The 26,525-nt window shown below is 39.2% G+C and overlaps 1 protein-coding gene across 3 annotated transcripts in view; it reads left to right on the plus strand.

Moving 5' to 3' along the window:
- SEPTIN7 (septin 7) overlaps window positions 1-26,525 on the plus strand; it is a 202,958-nt gene that overhangs the window by 74,585 nt on the left and 101,848 nt on the right. The window contains exon 1 of one of the 3 annotated variants that reach the window (XM_070264827.1): window positions 13,594-14,075. The exons of 1 other annotated variant lie outside the window; for it this stretch is intronic. Coding sequence is in view for 1 of the 2 variants with exons in the window: in XM_070264826.1 (XP_070120927.1) it covers window positions 14,015-14,075 (61 nt within the window). In the remaining variant the exon portion in view is untranslated. Of the gene's footprint in view, window positions 1-13,593; window positions 14,076-26,525 lie in introns of those variants that run through there. One more of the 3 variants, XM_070264826.1, reaches the window with a different exon arrangement.

Below are 26,525 nucleotides of genomic sequence, written 5' to 3' on the forward strand. Positions count from 1 at the left end.
AGTAGATGCCCAATAAAGGTAGTTTCTATTATTTATTACAGTGTTACAAACTTTATAGGCTTTAAACTTGTTTACCCCATGTTTCTCAGGGAATACTTAAAAAATTAATGGTTTCATTTTTAATTACAAAAGCAAACACATCTGTTGCAAAAATTCAAATTACATAAGTGTTCAAATAAAAAGTGAAAAGCCCTACTCCAAAGTCCATACCATAGAAGTAATCACTCTTAACAGTTCCATATATATTCTCTCAGACCTTTTTCTAGGCCTATACAAATATACGATGTAATTTCTAAACACGAGTTTGTACTGTACACAGTGTTCTGTAACTTGAGTTTTTGACATAACATCTTGAACATCTTCCTAAGCCTAGTATTCTATTTGTATGGTTAGATTGTAATTTGTGATACAAATCTCCTATTAATGGATAATTAGGTTATTTACCACGTTTTGCTGTTTCAACCAGTGCTGCAATGAACATCCTATGTAAATATCATTTTGGCATTTATGCTAGTTGTTTTTCTAAGATAAATTTCTAGAAGAAGAATAGCCAAGTCGAAGGGTACGCATATTAACTAGACTCTGCCCACTTGCAGGGAGAATGTTATGAGCTGAACTGTGTCCCCTCAAAATTCATATGTTGAAGCCCTAACCCCCAGTACCTCAGAATGTGACTGTATTTGGAGACAGGGCCTCTAAAGGGGGTGATTAAGTTAAAAGGAGGTCATTAGGGAGGGCCTAATCCAATCAGTCTAGTATCCTTATAGGAAGAGGAAACTTGGACACACAAAGAGACACCAGGATATGCATGCACAGAGGAAAGGCCATGTGAAGACACAGAGATAAGGTGGCCCCATTTGCAAGCTAAGGAGAGAGACCTCAGGAGAAACCAAACCTGCTGACGACAGCTCGGTCTTGGACTTGTAGCCTCGGAACCATGAGAAAATGAATTTTGATTATTTAAGCCACCCAGGCTATGGTATTTTGTTATGGCAGCCCTTGTAAACTAATACAGAGGGGTTATTCTCAAAACCTTGGTGGCCCTTCTCCTTTCAGCTGAAGTCCACATGGTGTGAGCAAGCTGTTCTAGCCTACTTTCTTTCTTTCTTCTTCTTTTTTTTTGGTGAGGAAGATTGGCCCTGAGCTAACATCTGTTGCCAATCTTCCTCTTTATTTTTCTCCCCAAAGCCCTAGCACACAGTTATATATCCCAGTTATAGGTCATTCTAGTTCTTCTATGTAGGATGCTGCCATGGCATGGCCTGATGAGCAGTGTGTAGGTTTGTGCCCAGGATCTGAAACAATGAACCCTGGGTGCCTCAGCGAACTGAGCAAACTTAACCACCTGGTCATGGGGCCGGCCCTGCTCCCTACTTTCTTGATTCCATGCTCTCTCTGTCCTATCCTTCATTGTCCTTACTCTCCTTGCTTTTTGAGGTCTATTTAATAAGGGGTGTTTATTATAGACCCTGGGGAATTTCAAAGATCTTTGGATGTTTACAAACAACTTTTTTTCCCCCTTTTTTTTTGAGGAAGATTAGTCCTGAGCTAACATCTGCTGCCAATCCTCCTCATTTTTTTGCTGAGGAAGACTGCCCCTGAGCTGACATCCATGCCCATCTTCCTCTACTTTATACGTGGGACGCCTACCACAGTATGGCTTTTGCCAAGCGGTGCCATATCCGCACCCAGGATCTGAACCTGCGAAACCCAGGCTGCCAAAGCAGAACGTGAGCAGTTAACCACTGTGCCACCGGTCAGCCCCACAACTTGTCTTTTGATGTACCTCATTCTGGCATGGCATTGAGATAACAGGAAGAAGTTATTAAGGTATTTTTCCCATTGAATTATCTTCTATTTTCACTTTATAAACTATGAAACAATGAGAAGAAAATCTTTCCCATATAATTTATCTCACATTTCTTCCACTGATTGAAGGGAGTAAATAGCTCACCTTTGTAGACTATTTTAATTTCACTAGATAAATCTTTAGATTAAGATAATTAAATCACCCTAGATCAACTACTGGCTACGTAGTTAACGTACCCTTTAAAACTGCATTTTAACGCATTCCCTCTCCCTGACCACCCCTCCTCTCTCAGCCTTCATTACATCTGATGTGTGTGTTTCTGTGAGAAAAACGTAGGAAGGAAACTTGAAATTACTTGAGGATTTACATTCTGCTCCACAGCCATCCTCAGTAACCTTCACATATTTTACATTCTTTCGATTTCCTGAAGAAGAGTGACTCACCCAGAATTAGGCAGCCACAGTGGCTGGAAAAATTGGTCTCAAGGTCTCCTAATATTTCTTTCTTCCTTCAGAAATCCCTTTTACTTGTAAAGTGAAAGAGAGCTTTGCTGGAGACTGCTGTGTGTTGATGACAAAAGGAAAGAAAGAGGGACAGTTTCTGCCAGGGACTGAAAAGAGAGTTTTACTTTTGTGATCTCTTCGTGCTCTTCTCTGGTCTCTCTTCAGAGTTCACTTCAGTTGCTAAACACCATAGGTCTGGGAAAGCTTGTGCTTACTTTTTCCCAAGAAGTTAGCGTATCTTGGGAAGCTGCGAGTCAGTGCTGCCTCTTATCTAGAACCGATCAGGAGGCAGGGAGAAGGGCACGAAGCAGGTAGGCCTAAACAACGGAAATAAGGGTGGACCTGCTCTCTTTGCTTAACCTTGCCAATGTCAGAATCAGCTGATTGACTGTCAAAGATGCCAAAAACGAAAAACCAAAAAACCCCCACAAAAACAGGAGTCTAATAGTGATGCTAAAAAAACAGAGAAATCTGGGTCATTTGAAATCTGGGGGAAATTGTGTGGGAAAGGGCTTTTTCCTGACTTTTTTCTTAATGTTTGCATGTGTGTGCAATGGAAGTTGGGGATAAATTAAGGAGGAAATATAAAGATAATATAATAATCTCTACCTACTTGCAATACTCAAATTCCCCACTTTTTTTTTGCCCTATTTTGGTATTGCTTCTTCTACTTCATTCAGTTTCCCAAGCCACATATAAACCCTAAAAGTATATGCAATTATTTCCAAAAAATAGTTGGGCTCCTACCATGTGCAAGGTATTATGCTAAGTTTGCACAAGATGAAAAGATAGCTAGGATTTAGTCTATCTTCAGGGCCTGCAGTCTTATAGCAAAAGTAATTCATGGGCATTTTTGTTCACAGATTTGCAAAAACAGCTAAATTTTACAAGAGAAAACATCTTAATTGTCTAGTGCTCATTGACAAGCATCTACATGTCACTGACATTTAGCTCAAACCAAAAACATATTTTGAAATAAGAAATTAAATGAACACTTTTACCAGAAACAAAAATTTCAGAAGAGTTTGCTTACTTGTGTGTCAGAAATCATAAAACAGAGAGAGTTACAACTACGCCATATGTGAACTTTAGGACTATAGAGTAATATAATATCATCTGTAACACATCTGCTTCCTTTAAATTCAAATTCTAACATTTATAGTTTCAATAGTTGGTACCGTAGCCTCATACATGACATGAATAAAATAACATTTGAGGAAGTTCTTGAATTTGGTAGGTAGCTGATTTAGAGTTAGAAGTTCTCTTCCATCTCTTAAGATATTAGATTCTATTAGGACACAAACGTAGCCTTTTGGCATAAGAACTCCAGAAGGAAATATCTATAGTTCAACACTAGTGTTTAATACTGTATTGCTACCATTTTAGATGACAAAGATGGCCATTATTTTGGTTTCACTAAATCTGTTTATCTGTTTATATTAATTGATTGGCAAGATGTTATCATTTATTGCTAAATTTTTGGAAGCAAATCAAGGAAAAAAGAGTATCAACTAAAACCAGAAATAAATCTCAATTATGATTCCTTCCATGAAATGGATCACATCAAGGATGACAGACACAAACACCATCATTTGCTCTTTTATTTTCATCAGACACTTAAGTATCTCTCTAAAATAGGATTTAATCAATGTCAAATAATTAGAGGGATAGTAGAAGAAAGAGTCTGTAAGTTGTTGGGAGCCTCACAAAGGAAGGGAGTGATGACATACTATCTTAACTACTACTACGCATTTGTCCTCTGCCAGTCAGTCTCCAAGGTAATCCAACGCAATTTTTTCACGTGAAGCGAGCACATTAGTCTGGCGCAGGCATTTGCTTCCTCTCTGAATTTCCTGTTTTACTGGATATGAGGTCTCTGAGGAGCACCTCCAGGAAATAGTCACTCGCTCAGAGGCCTGCAAGGAAGAGCGATTTGGAGAGGCTAGGTTCCTACTGCTTGCTAAAGTGATAGCCTTGTTCTGACTTAACACGTTCTCCCTACATAAACTTACTTAAGTTCAATTGAGTTCACTTTCACTAGCCTCTTATATAGCAGGAGGCATTCAATCATTGCCAAAGTCAATATATTAAGACTGGTTGTTGAAGGCAGCTGGTTTCCCATAGAACCATGTGTCCCTATTTCCTATTTCAGTTTATAATTCAGTGGTAGGAAATGCCAAAGGGAGTTGGCAACAATGGCCTTTCCCACTTATAATAGATTTACTTTTATGTACTTGGATTTTCCTCCAGTATTGTGTTCAGTGGTATTTTTACTATGTAATCAGATTGGATGGCTCTATACCAAGGTGCTGATTGGCAAGAAAACCTCAAGGTAAATGGCTTCCTCTCTTCCCTCGGTTCCAGAGGCAACTGTGCTGCAGGACTGTTACCAGGGACATGGAGTCCTTAGAGGGAAGGGAGGCTCGCATCTGTATTAGAATTAAGTTTCCAGGAGAGCCCTGGAATTTGAAAATTCCTTTAGCCTCCAGTGATAAGTGAGATAAACCGGGCCTCCCGGGGCAGTGTAGATTCCGACATCCTATTTCTGCACTGCGTTCTCCCCCATTCCCTCCTTGGCTGGTGGGAAAAGCAAAAACCCTTCCTTCTAAGGTAAAGAAGTTAAGAATGAGAGTTATTTGCTGTTTAAATAGCTGTTTTGCTGTTTGTTCAAATCTCTGGTCTTCAAGTTGCATGGTTCTCTCACTTTATTTTCTTTTGTTTTGTTATTACTACTATGTCTTTTGCCTTCTCTTCCTCTTTGGGATGAAGTTTGATCTTTACAAAAGAAGAGAAGGTAGAAGGCTTTATTTTTTCTAATTTTTGTTCATTAGTTGTATAATCTTGCAAGTGTCACTTGACTTCCTGTACTATATAGATTCTTAATCCATAAAAGGACACGTCAGTATCTATCCCCTTCCATTTGCGGAATATTAACACTGTCAATTATTTTAGTTACATTCTTTGATCTCGACAGAACTTTCCTCTAATAACTATGCTATTTAATCATAAATTTAACACTAGAATGCACTATTAGTTTTCAATATTTAAAAGTTAAATACAAAAATATTTAAACCATATTTACCTTGATTCCCTGTGTTTGTATTTCATGACACTTAAAAGAGATTTTGTGGATGGTAGAATATTTCTCTTGAGAAATATCTTGAATTATGAAGTTTCATATTATAAATTTGACTTGAACAAAATATACTCACATATTAATTCATAATTCATCAAACTAAATTAGTTTCAGCTTTTGTGAATGTTATATATCTGTAATTTTCACAAGAAAAATGTTTTAGTTAGTGCCCGTTTATTTTCCCTATCATTTCTCAATCCTCTTCTACTGCCCTGCAAAAGAGGACTAAAAAGTACTCAAGGGCTTTTTGGATATTTGGATATTACTGTTAACAGGGAAATATTGCAGATTGCCTACCCCACTTCATGAAATAAACATCTGAAATCTCAAGCTCCACCCCTACCACCCAAACTGCCATGTCTGCTCAGTTTTGGCAATGTAGACAACAGGACAGACTTGTTCTGTGAGAAGTGCCATCCCATTTACACTGTTGCGCTCTGAGTCGGCCCTCAGGGAAAACCTTCATATAGATCTAATACCATTCGCATGTGTTTCCTCTTGCATTAAAGGTAAAAGCACCTGAAAATTGTAAAAACCATCGTACTCTTTTACCAGACCAAATGTCTAGCAAATGAGGATGGGATTCAGGGTAACAGAGGAACAGATCACTCCACCTGAAGTCTTGTGTATTGGAAAAGCATGAGGTCTTTGAACCTTGTCTCAGGTTCTTACAAGTTCTGAGACCTTGAGTAAATCACTTTTCTGAACATTGGTTTCCTTATTTAAAAAATAAGGGTAATATCTAGTTCACAAAATTGTTACATGGATTAGATATGAAATCTAATGAAATGGCTGGTTATAAAAATTCTCGTCTTCAAGTCATTATAGGTAGTCCTGGTTCTACTACCAAAGCTAGAACGTTGGTCCACAATTATCATAGACAGTTATCAAAACAATGGTATTTGTATAGCACTCCATAGTTTACAAAGCACATTCATCTAAAGTATGCTTTCACTTACACACATTCAGATACTAAGCTTGGGTATATTTTTGCCTATTCAGATATTAATTCTGGGCATTTTAGGAAAAGCTTTGATTAAGAAACATTAAGTAGTTGTGTGCCAGAGTTTTGGCAAACTGACATTTATTAATTATTTAACATATATACATTGAACACATAATATATGCTAGAGCAGCAATTCTCAAACTTTTGGGCTCATGATCTATTTACATTCTTACAAATTATTAAGGACCCCAGAATTTTTATGTGAACAAGTGAACAAGACAAGAGCCCCTGCCCTTAAGGAGCTTAGACTCCAAGAGAAGAGGCAAGTATTTACAAAACTGTGCTATTGGTACTGTCATAGGAGTAAATACAAGATACCAATGGGGTTAAGACGGTACCTTGCCCAATTTTAGGAGATCAAAGAAGGCTTTTAGAGAAAATGATGGCTAAGCTGAGACTTAAAGGAGAAAGCCAGGTCAGGGATGCAAGTGTAAAAAGGAGAGCGAAGTCTCCCAGACACAGGGAGCAGCAAGGCTTGCTAGAGTTTACAGAGAGAGCAAGGCATGGTAGATTGGCCAGAAATAAGGAAACGTTATCATGTAAGTTTCCTGAGGGAAAGTTTGAAGACTTTAAACAGGGGACTGACATACTCCAAGTTTAAAAAGATCAATCTGGGGGCCGGCCCCGTGGCTGAGTGGTTAAGTTCTCGCGCTCCGCTGCAGGCGGCCCAGTGTTTCGTTGGTTCGAATCCTGGGCGCGGACATGGCACTGCTCATCAAACCACGCTGAGGCAGCGTCCCACATGCCACAACTAGAAGGACCCACAACCCAGAATATCCATCTATGTACCGGGGGGCTTTGGGGAGAAAAAGGAAAAAAATAAAAAAATCTTAAAAAAAAAAAAAGTGTATTTTAAAAAAAAATTAAAAAAAATCAAAAGATCAGTCTGGGTACAATGTGAAGAATGAGTTAGAGTAGAACAAGGCACCAGGCAGAGAGGTTATTGCAGAGAGTTGAGGCAGGAGAGAATAATGGCCTACCTAGAATACTAGTAGTGGAGAAGGAGAGAAATGGAGAGAGCAGAAATCTATGAGGGGACGGCCCTGTGGCTATGGTTAAGTTCACGTGCTTCGCTTCGGTGGCCTGGGGTTTCACTGGTTTGGATCCCGGGTGTGGACGTGGCACCACTCATCAAGCCATGCTGAGGCGGCATCCCACATGGCACAACCAGAAGGACCTATAACTAGAATATACAACTATGTACTGGGGGGCTCTGGGGAGAATAAGCAAAAATAAAATAAAATAAAGACTCAGCCATCAACACACTGTCCTGCTTTTTCGTACAAGTGTGTGCACTATCTCTATCAACAAATATTGTGAGTACTCAAAATAATACACACACAAGTTGTTTTAAAAAAAAAAAAGAAATCTATGAGAAGGAAAATCTGACACGACTTTCTGATGGTTGTAGGAGGTAAGAGATGGGGGGGGGGGGGCTGAGTATAAGACCCATATTTCTGGCTTAGGCAACTGGGTTGATGATGATAACATCTAGAGATTGGGAACTTTAAAGCAAGTATAACAAAAATGAAGAGTTTAACTTGTGATATATTGGTTTGAGGTACCTTGGAACATCAAGACACATATTTTGAAGGCATCAGTTATGCAGATTTGTAGTGAGGAGAGAGAACTAGACTAGACATTTCTATTTAGGAGACAGTAGCATATATATGGTAACTAAAGCCATGGAAGTGAATGAGGATCACCAAAGGAGAGTATAAAAAGTGAGATAAGAATAAACTGACTAGGACACAACTCTGAGGTAAATGGACATTTAAGTGACAGGCAAAAGATGGAGGTCCTGGAAGGTAAAATAAAGAAGCCAGAGATCTAGGAGGAAAACTAGGAAAGTGTGGTTTCACAAATTAAGGGATGTAAATGCTGCAGGCCATGGTCACTAGTATCAAATGCTGCGGAGAGGTCAAGCAAAATACGGAAAAGGGTCCACTGGATTGAACAAAGAGGTTGTTAGTGACTTCATTAGAATTTCAGTGGGGAGGTAGGGACAGAACTAGAAGCTTACTGAATAAATAATCCACTGAATGAAGTTCCTAGAAAGGCAGGAGGAGACAGAACCCAGAAAATAGGCACAAAGAGATAGAATACAGAGAACAGGTAGAAATATGTGCCCTAGATTGCAGGGGGACACCCGATCCATCATGATGTTTGAAAGGATGCGTGTGGATGCAGGTAGGCTAATAAATTTGGAGGAAGGAATTTGTTGAAGTTCCTTTCTGATGGGTTCTATTTTTTGCTGAGAATAAATGAGGGAGATGGTTGGAAAGCAATGAAGAAAATCTGAAGTGGCTGTGGTGGAAAAGAGAGCTAACTAGGGAACAAAGTTACAAAGTTGCCTGGCAAAGTTGAAGGCCCACTTCAGGTTGGACACTGTACATAGGAAGTGGAAACAATCTATGTGGTCCATCCAGAATTTCAGATCATTTTTTTAAAAACCTGTTTCTGAATCAGAAGGTTAGACACTGTACATAGGAAGTGGAAACAATCTATGTGGTCCATCCAGAATTTCAGATCATTTTTTTAAAAACCTGTTTCTGAATCAGAAGGTTAAGGTCTAGACTTTATTAGCAAATATAATACTGCAGACAGTGCAGCAGAGATCATAAAACAAGTACAATAATTCTCTCTCTCTCCACCTCCCGAACATATAATTTATAATACACACTGAGTGCATGCACACATACACACATTATGTAACACTGACTATCAGAACTCCTTATGGAGAAAGTTCCATAATATGTCATCATCTCATTGCCTGTAACCCTCCATGTAATTTTCAATGGAAAGTAGTGAAGCTATTATTGCATGGGGCAGGGTTTGTAGGAGAGCATGAACAAACCTCAGGCAAGAACTTATTATTTGTATTAAGAATTTATACATTTTCATCATACATCATGATCAAGTGGGATTCATACCAGGGACATAGGGATGGTTCAACATGTGCAAATCAATCAACGTGATACACCACATCAACAAACTGAGGAATAAAAACCACATGATCATCTCAATAGATGCAGAGAAAGCATTTGACAAGATCCAACAGCCATTTATGATAAAAACTATGAACAAAATGGGCATAGAAGGGAACTACCTCAACATACTAAAGGCCATATATGACAAACTCACAGCCAACATCATACTCAATGCGCAAAAACTGAGCGCCATCCCCCTGAAAACAGGAACAAGACAAGGATGCCCTCTCTCACCACTCTTATTTAATATAGTGCTGGAGGTCCTGGCCAGAGCAATCAGGCAAGAAAAAAGAATGAAAGGAATCCAAATAGGGAGGGAAGAAGTGAAACTCTTGCTGTTTGCAGACGACATGATCTTATACATAGAAAACCCCAAAGAATCCATTGGAAAACTTTTAGAAGTAATCAACAACTACAGCAAAGTTGCAGGGTATAAAATCAATTTGCATAAATCAGTAGCATTTCTATATTCTAAAAACGAACTAACAGAAAAAGAACTCAAGAACACAATACTATTCACAATCGCTACAAAAAGAATAAAATACCTTGGGGTGAATTTAACTAAGGAAGTGAAAGACCTATACAATGAAAATTACAAGGTCTTTCTGAAAGAAATGGATGATGACATAAAGAGAAGGAAAGACATTCCATGTACATGGATTGGAAGAATAAACATAGTTAAAACGTCCGTTCTACCTAAAGCAATCTACAGATTCAACACTATCCCAATCAGAATCCCAATGACATTCTTTACAGAATTAGAACAAAGAATCCTAAAATTCATATGGGGCAACAAAAGACCCCAAATTGCCAAAGCAATCCTGAGAAGGAAGAACAAAATGGGAGGCATCACAATCCCTGACTTCAAAACATACTGCAAAGCTACAGTAATCAAAACAGCATGGTACTGGTACAAAAACAGGTGCACAGATCAATGGAACAGAATTGAAAGCCCAGAAATAAAACCACACATCTATGGACAGCTTATCTTTGACAAAGGAGCTGAGGGCATACAATGGAGAAAAGAAAGTCTTTTCAACAAGTGGTGCTGGGAAAACTGGAAAGCCACATGTAAAATAATGAAAATTGACCATTCTTTCTCACCATTCACCAAAATAAACTCAAAATGGATCAAAGACCTAAAGATGAGACCTGAAACCATAAGGCTTCCAGAAGAAAATGTAGGCAGTACACTCTTTGACATCAGTATTAAAAGGATCTTTTCAGACACCATGTCTTCTCAGAGAAGGGAAACAATAGAAAGAATAAACAAATGAGACTTCACCAGACTAAAGAGCTTCTTCAAGGCAAACGAAAACAGGATTGAAACAAAAAAACAACCCACTAACTGGGAAAAAATATTTGCAAGTCATACATCTGACAAAGGCTTAATATCCATAATATATAAAGAACTCACACAACTTAACAACAAAGAAATCAAACAACCTCATCAAAAAATGGGCTGGAGACACGAACAGACATTTCTCCAAAGAAGATATACGGATGGCCAATAGGCACATGAAAAGATGTTCATCATCACTGATCATCAGGGAAATTCAAATCAAAACTACACTAAGATATCACCTTACACCCATTAGAATGACAAAAATATCTAAAACAAATAGTAACAAATGTTGGAGAGGTTGTGGAGAAAAAGGAACCCTCATACACTGCTGGTGGGAATGCAAACTGGTGCAGCCACTATGGAAAACAGTATGGAGATTCCTCAAAAAATTAAAAATAGAACTACCATACGACCCAGCTATCCCACTACTGGGTATCTATCCAAAGAGCTTGAAGTCAGCAATTCCAAAAGTCCTATGCACCCCAATGTTTATTGCAGCATTATTTACAATAGCCAAGACACAGAAGCAACCTAAGTGCCCATCAACAGATGATTGGATAAAGAAGATGTGGTGTATATATATATACAATGGAATGCTACTCAGCCATAAAACAGAACAAAATTGTCCCATTTGCAACAACATGGATGGACCTTGAGGGTACTATGTTAAGTGAAATAAGCCAGATAGAGAAGGACAATCTCTGTATGACTCCACTCACATGAGGAATTGAAAAATGTACACAAAGAGAACAGATTAGTGGCTACCAGGGGAAAGATGGGGTGGGGGGTGGGCACAAAGGGTGAAGGGGTGCACCTACAACACGACTGACAAACAATAATGTACAACTGAAATTTCACAAGATTGTGACCTATCATTAACTCAATAAAAATTTAAAAAAAAGAATTTATCCATTTTCAGAGCGCAAAATAACAAAATTCACCTCTTTTACATCCATTAAGAGCTCCCCCTCAAAGAAATATATCAGTGGACATGGGAGATTTTCTTCTTTATAGAGTATTAGATTAAATAATAATAGGATTCAGGATAATTTTATATTTTAAAATTATCTGTACATAGGTACATTTACTAAGAATTTACTATGGACTGGGCACAAATAACTCTCAAAAAACCTCCATTAGTTAAGTATTATTCCTATCTATAGATGAGAAAACTGGATCACAGAAAGGTTAAGCAACTTGTCCTTGGGCATATGGTTAGTAAATGGTAGAGCTGCGATTTGAACCCAGGCAGTATGACTCCAGAGGCCACACCTTTAAACTCCCTGCTGCACTGCCTTTTTTAAAGTAGACATTTAACGAAATTTCCAAAGTAAGCGCTCATTTTAAGTTTCAGAAATTCAACACAATGATTGCTTGGGCAGATGAGTTGTAACAGACTTTTTGAGCAATTCAGTACAAATGGAGACTTAGGAAACTACAGCAGATATCAAGACACATAATAAGCTGTTTCCTTAGATAAAAATTTCCTTCATTAAAAAAATTACTTGGAAACATTCAAGTATACCGAAGAGTATAGAAAATAACTACAATCTTAACACTCGTATACCCTTCACCTAGCTTTAAGGTTTTGCCACATTTTCTGCAGATTACTTTTGGTAGAAAATAAAACATTACAGATACAAGTGAACCCTCCCCTGTTACATTCCCTTCTCTTCCTCTCTGGAAGTAACCACTATTCTGAATTTGGTATATATCATTTCCTTGTATGATTTTCACAGTTTGATCTCACAGTTTCTTATTTTTAAACTTTTATTTATGGTATACCATATGCACCTTCTGCAACTTGCTGTTTTTTCCTTCTCAATATTAAGTTAATGAATTCTATCTCCATTAATATTACTAGCTTTAATTCCCACTGTTCAGTATTCTGTGTATGTCAATTTGTCCAGTAATGTAACTTATTCATCCCTTCTCCTCTAAGTGGACATTTAAATTGTTTCACTAAATAAGCAAGGCTGCTATGAACATTCTGCTGTGGGCTCATAATTATGTATATAAAATTCCTTAACGTGCAGTTTAACAGAAAAAATAATATATGTGCACGAACTAGACAATGAAGACAGCCGTTGGTTTTCAAGAAAGGTACGAAAAACCTTGGGCTGTTCAGAGCCAAGTGTGGCTACTTTCACTAGAAAGCATTTGGAGAAAGGCTCCCACGACCCAGCGACGTTCACTGCTACAGCAGGAGACCACACAGTTCTAGCCCTTTATTACACTTTAACTGTTACCCAACAGTTTCACGTGTGTCCATTCATTTCCTCAACTAGAGTGTGAGCTCCACGAGGACTGAACCGGCCACCAAACAAGGTGAGCCGACACGGCCGTGACCGTGGAGAGTCCGCAGTGGAAGCTGCAGCAGCCGACCCCTCGGCTGTGCCAGGCCGCCAGAAAGTGACAGCGCAGGGGCCTAATCTCACTGTCCACCCCGAGAGTCAAGTTAGTTGAGGAAACGAGGATGGATGAGGGAATAGACTTCTCCCTGGAGGCGTCTCTTCACTTGCACTCACAATGCCGCCAGGTCAGAAGCCAGGAGCCGAGGCGTGGACGCGGCCCCCGCCCTGAGCGCAGCTGCCCAAGCTGGCCTCTTCCAGCGGCGCCTCTTTCCCTTACGCCAATTCCGTAAGGAGACTCTAAGGCCAACAGGGCGGCTCCCTCCGCTCCAAAACCTGACGCGAAATTGCGCGGGGTTGCACTGATCGCGGCCATCTTTAATTCGGGCAAAACCCCACCCTCGCGCCCAACCGGCCCCTCCCTTTCAGCGTCCGCAGAGCTTTTCACCGACAAACGAAACGCGGTTTAGCCGTAGAGGCAGTATTGAAGAAACAGGCACAGAGACTTGACTATCCCTGATCTTGGAGGTGCCAAATCCCGCCAAATTAAACATGGCGGCTAAACCAGAGCAGCAAGAGTGCTCATGCCAATGAAGTCATGCTCGAAAAGGAGCAAGGCGACAGGGCAGAGAAGGAGTAATCTCGCGAGATTAAGCCAAACTCTTCTCGGCCCGGAAGCCTCGTCTGAGGGGGCGGGGGGGGCGGCGGAGGAGGGAGCGGGAGTCGGGCGAGAGCCAGTGGAGGAGTCCGCCTGCTGTCGCCTGCGTAAGCAGGGCAGCGACGCCGGGCGGCTACGCCGCGGAGTCGGCGTAGGCGGCTTTGGAGAATCGGCGGGCTGCGCTGCGCCCTGGCTGGTCGCGGAGGGGGGAGGGGATGTCGGTCAGTGCGAGATCCGCTGCTGCTGAGGAGAGGAGCGTCAACAGCAGCACCATGGGTGAGTCTCAGCTTTGGGCCGCCGCGACTCGGGTCGGCAGCTCCGGACGCACCGGGGCTCTGCGGCCGCCGGACCGGCCGGGAGGAACGCCCTGAGGCGAGGCGGGGGACAGCGGCGAGGGGAGGTGGGGTGGGGGCGACGGCGGGCCCGGGGCGCGGCGGCGGCGGCGGCGGGCCGGGGGGAGGGGAGGCGGCGGCGGTGACAGTTTGAATTGAACGTGAGGAGAGCCGAGGCGGCGGCATTTCCTGTGCCGCGGCGGGCGGGCCGGGGGAGCCCTGAGCCGCGGCCTCCGCCGCCGGGGCCGGAGCGGGGTCGTCTTTCCCGGCCCGCCGGCTCCCGCGGCCCTGCTGCGTCCGTCGGCGGCCGCAGTGCCCGCGGCGGAGCTCCCCTGGTCGGGGGAGCGGGCCTGGCGAGGAGGGTGGGGATGAGCGCGCGCCCGGGTGCGGGTGCTGTGTGGGCCGGCCCCGGAGGGCGGCGGCGGGGAGGGAGGAAGGAGGATGCACCAGGCTCAGGCTGCGGTGGAGGCGGCGGCGGCTGCAGCGGCTCCAGCGACCGCGTCGCCTCCTCGCTCCCCCTCCCCGCCTCTCGGGGTTTCCTTTCCCCAGGCGCGGCCCCGAAGGCCGGTGGATGGCGGGCGAGGCTGGCGTACGGAGGATAAGGAGGCTGGTTTGGGCTTAATTTTTAGGAAAAAAGAGAGAGAACGTCTGGGAAGGGCGCCCTCCCGAGGAGTGGGAAGGCTCGGAAGGGTCGCTGGAAAAGGGAGGGAGTTGGAGATACGGACTGGTGATGTTTAAGGAAATTAATTTTTGAAAATATTTCAGTATTCTCAGTTATTCTGTTAAGAAGCCCTTTCATTTCCTTTCCTCCCCCAGATGTTGGAAAAAGAACAAGGCCATTTCATTCACATTTTCCACTCCTCAGTTCCATTGCTTACTCTGTGTATACTAGGAAATAAACATCTGAAAATTTTGTAACACATTTCCATTTGCTGAGTTACGTTTTGAGAGTACACTGTTTCAAATCTGGGTTTTTGTGGTGTGGGCAAAGAATTGGTGACGTTCAGGTGTTTGCTTAGTTACTGAAAGAACTTATTCTTACGAATTTATTGTTGTAGTTCAACTTTAAGATTTTTTTGGCTTTGTTACTTTGATGAAATGGGAAAACATCTTCCCGAGTGCCCTTGAGAATCTAAATGAACAGATAATCTAGATTCAAAAACATTTTACTTGTTCGACGTATTTATGTACATACAAGTGATGAGAATGTCAGTCCCTCGCCCCTCAAGTTTATAAGCAATTTGAGGAGGAAACTTTTTAGGCATTAAGTGTACAGGTAGGGATGAAATTTATGGAATTCTGATAGACTGGAAGGATGGTCCCTTAGCAGGATATAAACAGTTATTAAGCTAGTTACTGCTGCCTAGATCCCTTATTCCTCCAAATAGCAAGGGAAGGAGCAAGGGGGGAGGGCAGGAAACAATCTTTCATCCCACCCAGCTGTTCAGTGGGTGGGGCTAGAGAAGATAGGGTGGAGAGGAGCTGTGAAATAAATGTGGAAGCTACATAGATGGTTTGTATGGTCATTCTGTGATGGGATAGCATGATGGAGCCAGATCCTCTTAATACAGTTATTAAAAATGTCACATGCACTCTTAGGCTTACAGAATTGAAGTTCATAACTGATAATAGAAATTTACTTTGTGTTTAATGTCCAGTAGATTTTAATTTACAGAAAGAATATTTTTGTAGTTTAGTTAAGAATTTTTGGTTTCTGGTTTTGATTTGTAGATAAGGTATTCAGTACATAAGTACGTGGAAGGTAGTGTTATCAATAGATTATGTTTCAGAAGTTTGTTATGAAAATTGGTTTTTTGGATTTGTGCATTTCCCCATAGCAATACTCTTAAATGAGCCGGTGCCAGAACTTCTGAGCTAGTCTGAGACAAGGTAGGACTCCTGACAGACCTTAGACCAGTTGTAGAGGATTAACGGCAAACCCCCTTCCCCACAAAGAAAAAAAAGCTTGGAGCGGAGGAAGAGTTAGATTATGATTTCCAAGGTCTCAATAATGGGGGGTGGTCAGATAACCAGATCAGTCAGAGTGAAGATAGTGGTAGAGCAGGTTGGTTTCAGACTTCTTATAATTTGCTGGTATACATATTCACAGAAGACTCTTTTGTGGGTTTTGCCAATAAAGTATTGTTACCTGACCAAATTACCAGCTGAGAACTGCTTCACGTTTTGAGGTAATAAGCTATCTTGAAAATTTGATTAGAGGCTGAAAATTTTTAACCTTATGCATTTTACTAAATTTTGAGACAGTTTTTTGTGTTTTTTCTGTACTGTTTGGATTATGAATAACAAGATTATTGTATAATGAAACTGGTGTAGAAAAAATATGTTTTTGAGAAGAATTTTAAGGTAGCATGATTATGGGTTAGGCTTGCCAGATGAGAGCATACTGTTAAATGTAGACTGTTGATCTGTACAGCAACATTTTGCAGACTGCAAGTTGAGACCTATTAGTCTTGAAATAAGTTTTGTGGATTTCTACTAATACTTTTTAAAAAGTAGGAAAGAAATAGAAAATAGCAGTACATTGCATTTAGTATGAATTTTTGGGGGGGGTAAATTTTGTTTTATAATATTGTGTGTTGAGTTTGGATATAACATTTCTTTTTTATTAAGGATTATGGTTAGAAAAGTTTGTAAAAACACTTGGGGATGTGCATGTGGGTGGGTCAGATCCAAGTTCTTTAAATCTTGGTGTGAGGAGGGAAAACTTTAAATGCTATTAAATCCATGTGGCTTTTTCATATTTTGGATTCGTTTATTCTGTACTCCATATAGGTAGTCTGGTTAGAGAGGTCTGGGGTCTGCTCCTGCCTGGAGGAGATCATCTCCCCAAACCGGGTAGAAACCAGGGTTGGTCCTAAAAGAAGACAGTATCATTCAGTGACTCTCCTCTAGGCCTTCGGGAGAATGTTCTTTCTTTCTTTTTTTTTCTTTTTTTTGGTCTTACCCTTTTGCATCATCAGAGATCAAGAGAGCCAAGTTGAACCTGGGGGAAACAGGCCAAGGAGGCAGCTTGGTTTGCTCTCAGTGTTGAAGGCCTTGGGCCAGACACACAGAAAGCCCTTGTGATTTGTACGTGGTACAGTCCTTCCAGCTCTCCAGAGGTAGGGATTACACATGGGGTTTTGAGTGCAAAGTCTTAATGACAACAGAGAACTAAAGTATAATGATTAAGAATATGAGCTTTGGTGTCAGACAGACTTGAGTTCAAATCCTTGCTTTACCATTTACTAGATGTGTCAGTCAGGATAGATTAGGTTAGTGCTTCCTCCCTTTTTTTCTCTTTCCAATCCACTGTTTACTGATACCATTGTAAAATACAAAGTACTGCAGAATTTTAAAAAATCAAGATGAAGTAAGGCAAAATACAAGCTCTAATGTTTTTATTAGATTCAATAGACATAAAAGTATTCTGCTATAAAAATTTCCATTTCTGTGCTGTCAATTTCTGTACGTCTCTGATGTAAACTGGTAAACAATTCAGACTGGCTCACTGGTCCACAGACTGCATTTTGAATAGCACTGGGTTAGACCACACGGCAGTAACAAATAGCCCTAAAAATCTTAGTAGAAGTACTTAAAGATGAGGTCTTGCCTGTCATGCTAAAGTTTATATACTTTATTTTAGGCAAGTGTTTCTTAACTTCAAAATACTTTGAAGACTGAATAGAGTAAATAAGTATCCCCTGAGGTTGCGGCGTAAAGTCTGAAGCTCTTCCTGCTTACATTAGTTTGAAGTTTTTAAAAAATCTTAGGTACTCGTGACATATGCATTTTATATTTGTTTGCTTTATATGCAATATAAAGATGACTCTCTTCTCCTTCCTCGCCAATCTGGAAGTAAAAATGGACTCTCCTGAAGATGTAACGTGTTAATTCTGTTATTTTCTTTACCTCTGGGGCCACAACTGTGCACTTTTGGTAGCTTCATTTGAGAGGCAAGTCTCCAAGTCAGAGTTTCTCAAACTTGGCACTATTGCAATTTGGAGTTTTATAATTCTTTGTTTGAGGGGCTGTCCTGTGCATTGTACGATGTTTACCAGCATCTCTGGCCTTTACCCAGTAGATACCAGTAGCATACCTCCTCCCCAGTTATGACAATAAAAAAATGTCTGCAGACATTGCCAAATGTCACCTGGGGGCCAGAATCACCCCAGATCGAGAACCACTGCACTAGGTGATGGAGAGCCATTGAAGGATCATGGAAGGTGGAGAAGAAAGGTATCTTTGTTAACTATCTGGTCCAAAGGTCTTCCTCCTAGAACTCCTACCATTTAATACTTAGTATTTCCCAAACTTGGGAATCAGAATCACCCAGGTAGCTTTTCTGTGTAAGTTTGTAATTTAACTCATGAATTTTTGAAAAACATCAGTAATTCTTGGACATACAACATTATGCTAGGTCTGTATTTTCCAGACTATAAATGATGAACTTCATGCATGAGGGTCACCTGAGACCTCTTGTTAAAAATACGGATTAGCTGGGTTCCACCACAGACCCAGTGATTTGGTCTCTGGGAGGGGCCCAGGAATCTGCATTTCCAAATGCTTTCCAAATTATTGCAAAGTAACTTTATTGAGGTGTAATTTTCATCTAGTAAAATGCACAGATTTTAAGTGTTTAGTTCAATGAATATTGACGTACACCTTGTAGCTTTTATTCCAGTCAAGATACAGAAGATTTCCATCACCCCTGAGTTTCTTGTGCCCCTGTGCAGGTAACCACTGATCTCATTTCTAATATCATAGATTAGTTTTCTTTTTTATAAACATCATATTGAGATATAATCCATATACAGTTAACTCATTTAAAGTGGTTTTTCTTGGTAGCTTTTAAAAGTTTTTTCCCCTTCTTTATTGTGAGAGATTTGAAATGTGAAGGAAACATGAAACAACAATAAAATGATCACCTTGGTACTTTTAAAAGAATACAAATTCTAGTAGTCTTCCAGAGTTTGATAAACAGTAAGCCTGGGATAAGGCTCTGATTGTTATTTTGAAAAATCAAAACCATTTTTTTCCTGTTTTGCTTTCTTTGTAAAATATATTTGAAATATTCCTGCAATGGCAGTTTGATATTTTTGTAAACTTCATTAATATACCAAATATTTGACTCCCAACAAGTGTCAGACACTGCAAAAACAGAAGCAATCAAGAAAGTTATGGCCCATGGCCTTCTGGATGTTATGTAGTGTTTGTGTTACGATTTCTGAAAATGCTTATTTATTTATTTTGGGGGTAGTTTATATATTTGTCATATAGGGAGTATAGTCGCTTGGTTCAAAATTCAAAAGGTTAAAAAGAGAGATGTAGTAAAATCTCCTTTCTGTTCATATCCCCAACTCATGCAGTTTCCTACTTTTCAGGCAATCTATTTAATAGTTTCTTATATGTTCTTCTAAAGATGATTTTTGCATATGCAAGCAAAAAACATAATCCCTCTTTCCCCCATCCATCAGACACACATTCTTCCTCACCTTTTAATTTTTCCCACTTAGTGTATCTTAGGTTATTCCATATCATTACACGAAGATCATTCTTACTCTTTTATACGACTGCATAATTCCAGTATATGGATAAGCTGTGATTTCTATAACCTTCCTCTTCTGATAGACATTTACTTTTCAATATTTTTCTATTATAAACCATCCAATGATGAATAACTTGGGACACTGATCATTCACATGTGTTAGTATCTCAGAGCTTTTGAATGCTTTGATATTAGACACTATCAGTTAAAATGGTAGTATTGATGTTAAGTCATTACTAGCTTAGGACTTCAACACTCAAAGTTTATTTATTTAACAAATACATGTCTTGTGCCTGCTGTATGCTGGGCACTGGGAAACTGAGTTAAATGCTGTGACAGTAGAAAATAGAAGGTATGGTGATTAAGAGCTTAGGTTCTGGAGTCAGACCTGGATTCACATCTTTAACGCTTAACTGAACCTTGGGCAAATAACAAAGCTTTTCTGTTTCCTTCTCTGTAAAGTGAGAATCATAAAATTATTGGAGAATTAAATGAGATAATACATAGTAAATCCTTAGCCTGGCATATAACAAGCACTCAGATATTAGCTTAAAAGGAAAAGTTAACAGACTGTATGGCAATTGACTATTTAATTTTTTGGCTCCATTATAAGTTTCTTAAAGGTAAGGACTGTGGTTTGTTCACTTTTGTATTCCCAACCTGGCATTTATTTAGTAAATCATTTGTGATATGATTTAAAGGTATGTATACAGTGGGAGTACAGAGCAGGATACCTTTTCCAAACTGGAAAAGGTAACTCTTTAAAGGTGGATAGGAGTGATTAGGCAGAGGAAGAGGAGAAAGGATACTTTTTCTAGGCTGGGAAATCATGGTGGTGTAGGTTCTGAGGCAAGAGAGTAGGCAGAGATCTGGTGTGCTGTGCTGAGGATTTTAAAAAAATCTTTATGGAAGGATTTTAAAAGAGAAGAATGGTAACCATGAACATCTGGATGATAATTACAGTAGAGATAGATAGAACACCATAGTAGGGCCAGTGAATTGAGGGAGGTTAATGTAACCAGTCTTAACTAAAAGATGAAGGACAGAACTAGGGCAATGACAAAGGGCACGAAGTGTAGGGAATGGTTGTGAGGTGTTTGGTATGTGAGGGGATGTAGGTGGTGAGTAATGAATCCAGAATATCTGAGCGTTCTCACTTGAGTGATTGGGTGATAAGTAGGTACCATTTCTTGAAATAGGTGATTTAAAATGTGAAATTGAGAGGCCGAGGAGACATCTAAGTGGACATGTCTGGTAAAGTCTCAATTCTAGGAGAGACATTTAGGATGGAAAATAAACATTTTAAGATTATTGTAAATTGTTCATTTGTACTTTGAATTTTTATGTTTAGTAATTGAATCTGCCATATTAAACGAAAGCTATACTTTAGTTTGGTCAGTAAATTTGTTAGTACTGTTTTTTAAAGACTTGATATTTGTAGTTTGGTGAGCAGAATTAAAGGAAATTGGAATAAAGTGATTTATGTGAAACTTCAAAGTTAGACAGGCTGAGGTCACCAATTTCTTGAGTAGTACCAAAATGTTTGCTTATTTAAAATTTCTGCTGGTGCATTTCAAAGTAGTAGCTGTTTCAAACTAAGGGTCATGCTAATGTTCCTTATACAAATGACATTTTGTATCCTTATATATTAAAATTGTCCATTCATATTGTAATCAGAGTTCTTTCTTTTTGAGGAAGAATTTGGTATATATTGTCAATCAATTTTAGAGAATACTGTAAATATTTTGAGTGAGATCATTATTTGTTTAAAAGGAGGCAAAGTTTTCATAGTAATTTTATCGTAGTTATTTCTGTTTGTATTATTACTAAAGTAACCAGGGTACCACCTCATTTGTTACATGTGACGTCTGGGATGTGAAATGATCTGAACAAGGAAAATTTTCTCAGTAACTGGTATACCTTCAAGTATCAACATTTTAAACCATTTTTCATTTTACAAAGTTTAGTAGATATAGTTCCTTTTATGGTTAATTTAAACAAATTAAACAGGAGGGAAAAACCCCATTAAATTATTTCAGTCATTGAAGGTTAATTTGTGTTCCTTCTTAATTACATGTGTTTTTTTCATGGTTGTAATTAGCGACCTATTAGTGGTTAGTGGTTCTTAACCCTGGTCAGACATTGGAAACACTTCCAATGCTTAACACACTTGGAGGCTCATTAATTCACTAGGTATGAGGTAGGGCTCAGAAATTTGCATTTTAAGTATTTTAGGTAATTCTGATGAATAGCCAGGGTTGATAACCTCTGGCGTGAATTATATATTATGAGATGCAGTATGCATAAAAGTACTCTGTAAACTCTTAAATTTTATGCAGAACCAGTGTTGATATTCTCATTTGCCTAGCCATTTTATTATTTTGAGACATTTCATAGTTTCCATATTTTAGAATTTAGTAGTGTTTTAAAGAGTATCTTTAAACAAGCCTCTTCTTCCCCAGTTATTTTCCTAGGGTATTTGTTAGTTTAGTATCTTATACTTGTCTTAATTTACATTTCTTATGTTACTGGAGAGAGATTTTTGTGGTACATATAAACTGATGAGCTTCCCTATTTTCAGTAGAATATAATGAATTTGTTAAAATTATCCTCAGGGATATTTGTTTTTGTGTTGTGTCTTGCAATATGGAGCTAAGTAGTAATGCAATATGAGAGTCGTTTTTGTTTTTTAACTATACATGGATTTTCACATTTTTCTGCTCTCCTGGGTGTACCTACCTTCTTCTGTCCTTGAAGGTGTACCTACCTTCTTCTGTCCTTGAATTTTGTTGCTATCCAGTTTGCCGTTAGAAATCTTTGTATTTTATTGCTCAGCTTTTATTTCCTGATTCATTTCTTTATCAAAAGTCTGCTATCTGTTAAGCACTGAGATACTTACGATTTCCATTTCTGGTTCCCAACTATATTCTGTATAATTGATATGCTGAGTGAAAAGGAAATAAATTTAATAGAAACAATTCCTGTTCTCTGGATGTATAAAATAACGTGCACATACAAAAGAACCTCGAAAATCAAAATATGTAGTCACTGTAAAATTTGCAAAGGCCATAGATGGGTAGAGGACAACTTGTGGTCTGTTAGTTTTCTCGTTGCTGGGGATGAATGGAGTAGTTAACATGTCTCTAGTTTGTTTGGAGACATGAGAACTTGGCACAAAAGGATGAAATTAGTGATCCTAGATAGAACTAGGAGTATAGTCAGCCCCGTCTTAGGTTTTGTATTAGAATATGAAAGTTGGTCTAATAAAGAACAGCTAGGAGTTACTTTTTGAGATGATTAATTCAGCTGTGAGCCAAAAAGATAACTAGAATGGCTTAGCTGGCAAATGGACCCATCAAAAATACCTAAGTTTGTGTGTGACCATGGTGCTGTGCTCTAAGAAAGATAAATACATGGTTGTAATCTTTTTTGTTCTTTTTCAAAATTTTGGAATAATTTTAGACTTGCTGAAAAGTTGCAGCCCCTATCTTTTTGAAAGTTAAATATTTGGTCACCATGTAGGAAATGCAGAAATAATATCACAGACCGGCAGATATAATGTTATATGAAATAAATGCACCATTGACATTAGTCCTGGTCAGGAGTAAGGGAATAAGGGAAGAATTTTATGCTTGATGGAAACAACTTTTAGTTGAATCTGTGTTGGAAATTTTTGAATAGGGCTGGGAGATTCCATTGTTTTTTAATTTGAGGATGGGTGTCCTAAGTATAGTTAATCACTAGTGGATTCTGTTTAACAAATTAGAATCTAACCAAGATGAACAAAAGGACTTGCTTTCCTATCAAGTAGTTTCTTCATTGGTCTTATTGCTTCCAGTCTCTTCCCACTTTAGTTAATAGTTCTTCGTAAGATTATTGTACCAAAACCACTACTTTCGTAAAATAATTGGCCTATTGTAGAACTTTAAATCTCTTTGTTATTTATGGTATAGGCATCTAAGGTTCTTGTTAAAAATACTATTTCCTGGGGGCTGGCCCCGTGGCCGAGTGGTTAAGTTTGCACGCTCCGCTGCAGGCGGCCCAGAGTTTCGTTGGTTTGAATGCTGGGCACGGACATGGCACTGGTCATCAGGCCACGCTGAGGTGGCATCCCACATGCCACAACTAGAAGGACCCACAACGAAGAATATACAACTATGTACCAGGGGGCTTTGGGGAGAAAAAGAAAAAAATAAATAAAATCTTTAAAAAAAAAATACTGTTTCTTGGGCCCTACCAACATGCTCTACTTCTAGGCTGGGGCCTCAGTATCTGTTTTAATCAAGCTCCCCAGATTCTTCTGATTGCAGCCAGGTTTGGGAATCACTTATCTGCAAGATGAAAAGCCCAGAGGCTTTAATTATAGTTGTCATCTATTGCACAACCACTATAGTAACTGTCATTTATTGTACTTATTGTATATGAAGTGCCAAACATTTCATATGTACCTTGCAACAGCTTCATAAAGATGCTGTCCCAATCTAAGGCTCAGAAAGATCATATAACTTACCCACCAGAGAATAGCTCTTAAGTTACAGCAAATATTGGAATTCATATTTCTAGCTGTACTTATACTGCTTTGTGATTATCTTATATGTTCTTTCCTTAAAAACTTAGACAGTCATTTTAGGGCCTCCTTGGTTTGGCTTTTTCCTTATAGTCAGATCAAATCATGTTTTGCGTCCTTGCTTCGGCTTCTGCTGTTCTGACCTACCTTGAAGTCCCATCATCCGTTAAGGAAGGCCCAGCTCAAAACTACTCATCAAGGGAAATGTTTCCCACTGTCTGAGTCTTTGATACTTTTAAACTTTCGAGTTCAAGTTCCCTTACTTTGAACTCCTTTAAGACTACTCTTATAGTATGTAACAGCACTGTCAATTTTTTATCTATTATCAGTTATTGTTTATGTTTAATATTACAAATATTGTTGGTGGGATAGTATTGCAATGGCTGGCATGCTTTTTTGAGCTCCCCACTGATCTCTAGCTTTATTCTCTATAGTACTGATCTTAAGTAATATGTTTTTAAAATGAACTATAAGTTGAAGACTTTGGTTATGGATAAAATTAGCATTTTGTAGTTTTGAAGTATCAAGTTATTTTGGTGACTTCAGTGGTTCAACAAGGCAGGCTTTTCAAATCTTTGATTGTGGAGTAAATTTAGAAACATATACAAACATTTATCATAACTTATTAATAATTTCAACAGTAATATAATTTGGTTTGCAATACAGTTTTTTTTTTCTTTTTTTGAGGAAGATTAGCCCTGAGCTAACATCTGCCACCAATCCTCCTCTTTTTGCTGAGGAAGACTGACCCTGAGCTAACATCTGTGCTTATCTTCCTCTACTTTATATGTGGGATGCCTGCCACAGCATGGCTTGCCAAGTGGTGCCATGTCCGCACCTGGGATCTGAACTGGTGAAACCCAGGCCACCAAAGCGGAACGTGGACACTTAACCACTGCGCCACTGGGCTGGCCCTGCAATACAGTTTTTTAAAAGGACTTTCTTAGGAACTGTATTAGTCTGTTACGGCTGCCATAACAGAATATCACAGATTGGGGGCTTAAACAACAGACTATTTTCTCACAGTTCTGGAGGCTGGAAGTCCAGGATTAAGGTGCCAGCAGGTTTAGTTTCCAGTGAGGGATCTTCCTGGACTGTGGACAGCTGCCTTCTTAGTGTGTCTTCATGTGGCTTTCCCGTGTGTGTGTGGAGAGAGAGATATCCTAGTGTCTCTTCCTCTTCTTCAAGGACACCAGTCCCGTGTGATTGGGTTCCCACTCTTATGACCTCCTTTACTCTTAATTACCTCCTTAAAGGCCCTATAAGGCCTCCAAATACAGTCACATTAAGGGTTAAGGCTTCAACACATGAATTTTTGGGGGACACAGTTCAGTCCATAAGAAGAATCGAATTTCTATTTTCCTATGTAGTATTGTAATGTAGGTAAGCTATGGAAAACCATTTTACAAACAGGTAATAATGAATACTTTTTTTTAACTTACGTTTTTTCTTATTAGGCAAGCAATTCTCAAATTGAATATCAAACATTTTATGAGTCATGGGATTCGATATTCTGACAAGAAATGGCTTTGATGTCTTTAAGAAGCTAGTTTTTTTTTGCGATAGATATATTACGTACTGGAAATAACTTGAATTCCTTGACAGAACTGCTGTGTTGTGTTCAGAATGAGTGCTACAGGAAAATACAGAGTGATATGTATGTCATGAATGGACAAGGAATAGTAGTGACTGATTAAAATGGAATAAAGTTAACCCTTTTAAAGTTTTGAATATGTTCTTGGTATTCTTATTTTTCTGATATTTTCACAAGATCTCAGGATGGGAAAATGTATTGTCGTTTAATCTAATTATGCAACCAGTGCTCAAATTCCCCCTGCAGCATAGCTGTCAAGTAGCTGGCTAACCCTTCCCTGTCCAGTGCTGTAGCCATGAGCATATATGGCTGATGAGCACTTGAAATGTGGCTAGTTTGAATTGAGATTTGGTATGAGGGTAAAATACACAGAGGATTTTGAAAAGGCTTACTTTGAAAGATGTAAAATATTAATTTTTGTGTTGCATGTTGAAATAATTTTTTGGGTATATTTAGTTAATGAAAATATATTATTAAAATTAATTTTAGTTGTTTCTTTTTAATGTAGCTACTAGAAATTTAAAATTACATGTGTGGTTTGTGTTATATTTCTCATGGACAGAGGTGATCTAGCCTGTTAGAAACTCACTACCTTCTGAGGAAGCACATTTCATCTTTGAATAGTTGTCTCTGTTGATTTTTTCTTCCTATTTTTGGGTGTATCTGAAGTCTATCTTTGATATTT

This window comes from Equus caballus, chromosome 4 (genome assembly GCF_041296265.1).
Source record: "Equus caballus isolate H_3958 breed thoroughbred chromosome 4, TB-T2T, whole genome shotgun sequence".
In the NCBI taxonomy this organism is placed as follows: domain Eukaryota; kingdom Metazoa; phylum Chordata; class Mammalia; order Perissodactyla; family Equidae; genus Equus; species Equus caballus.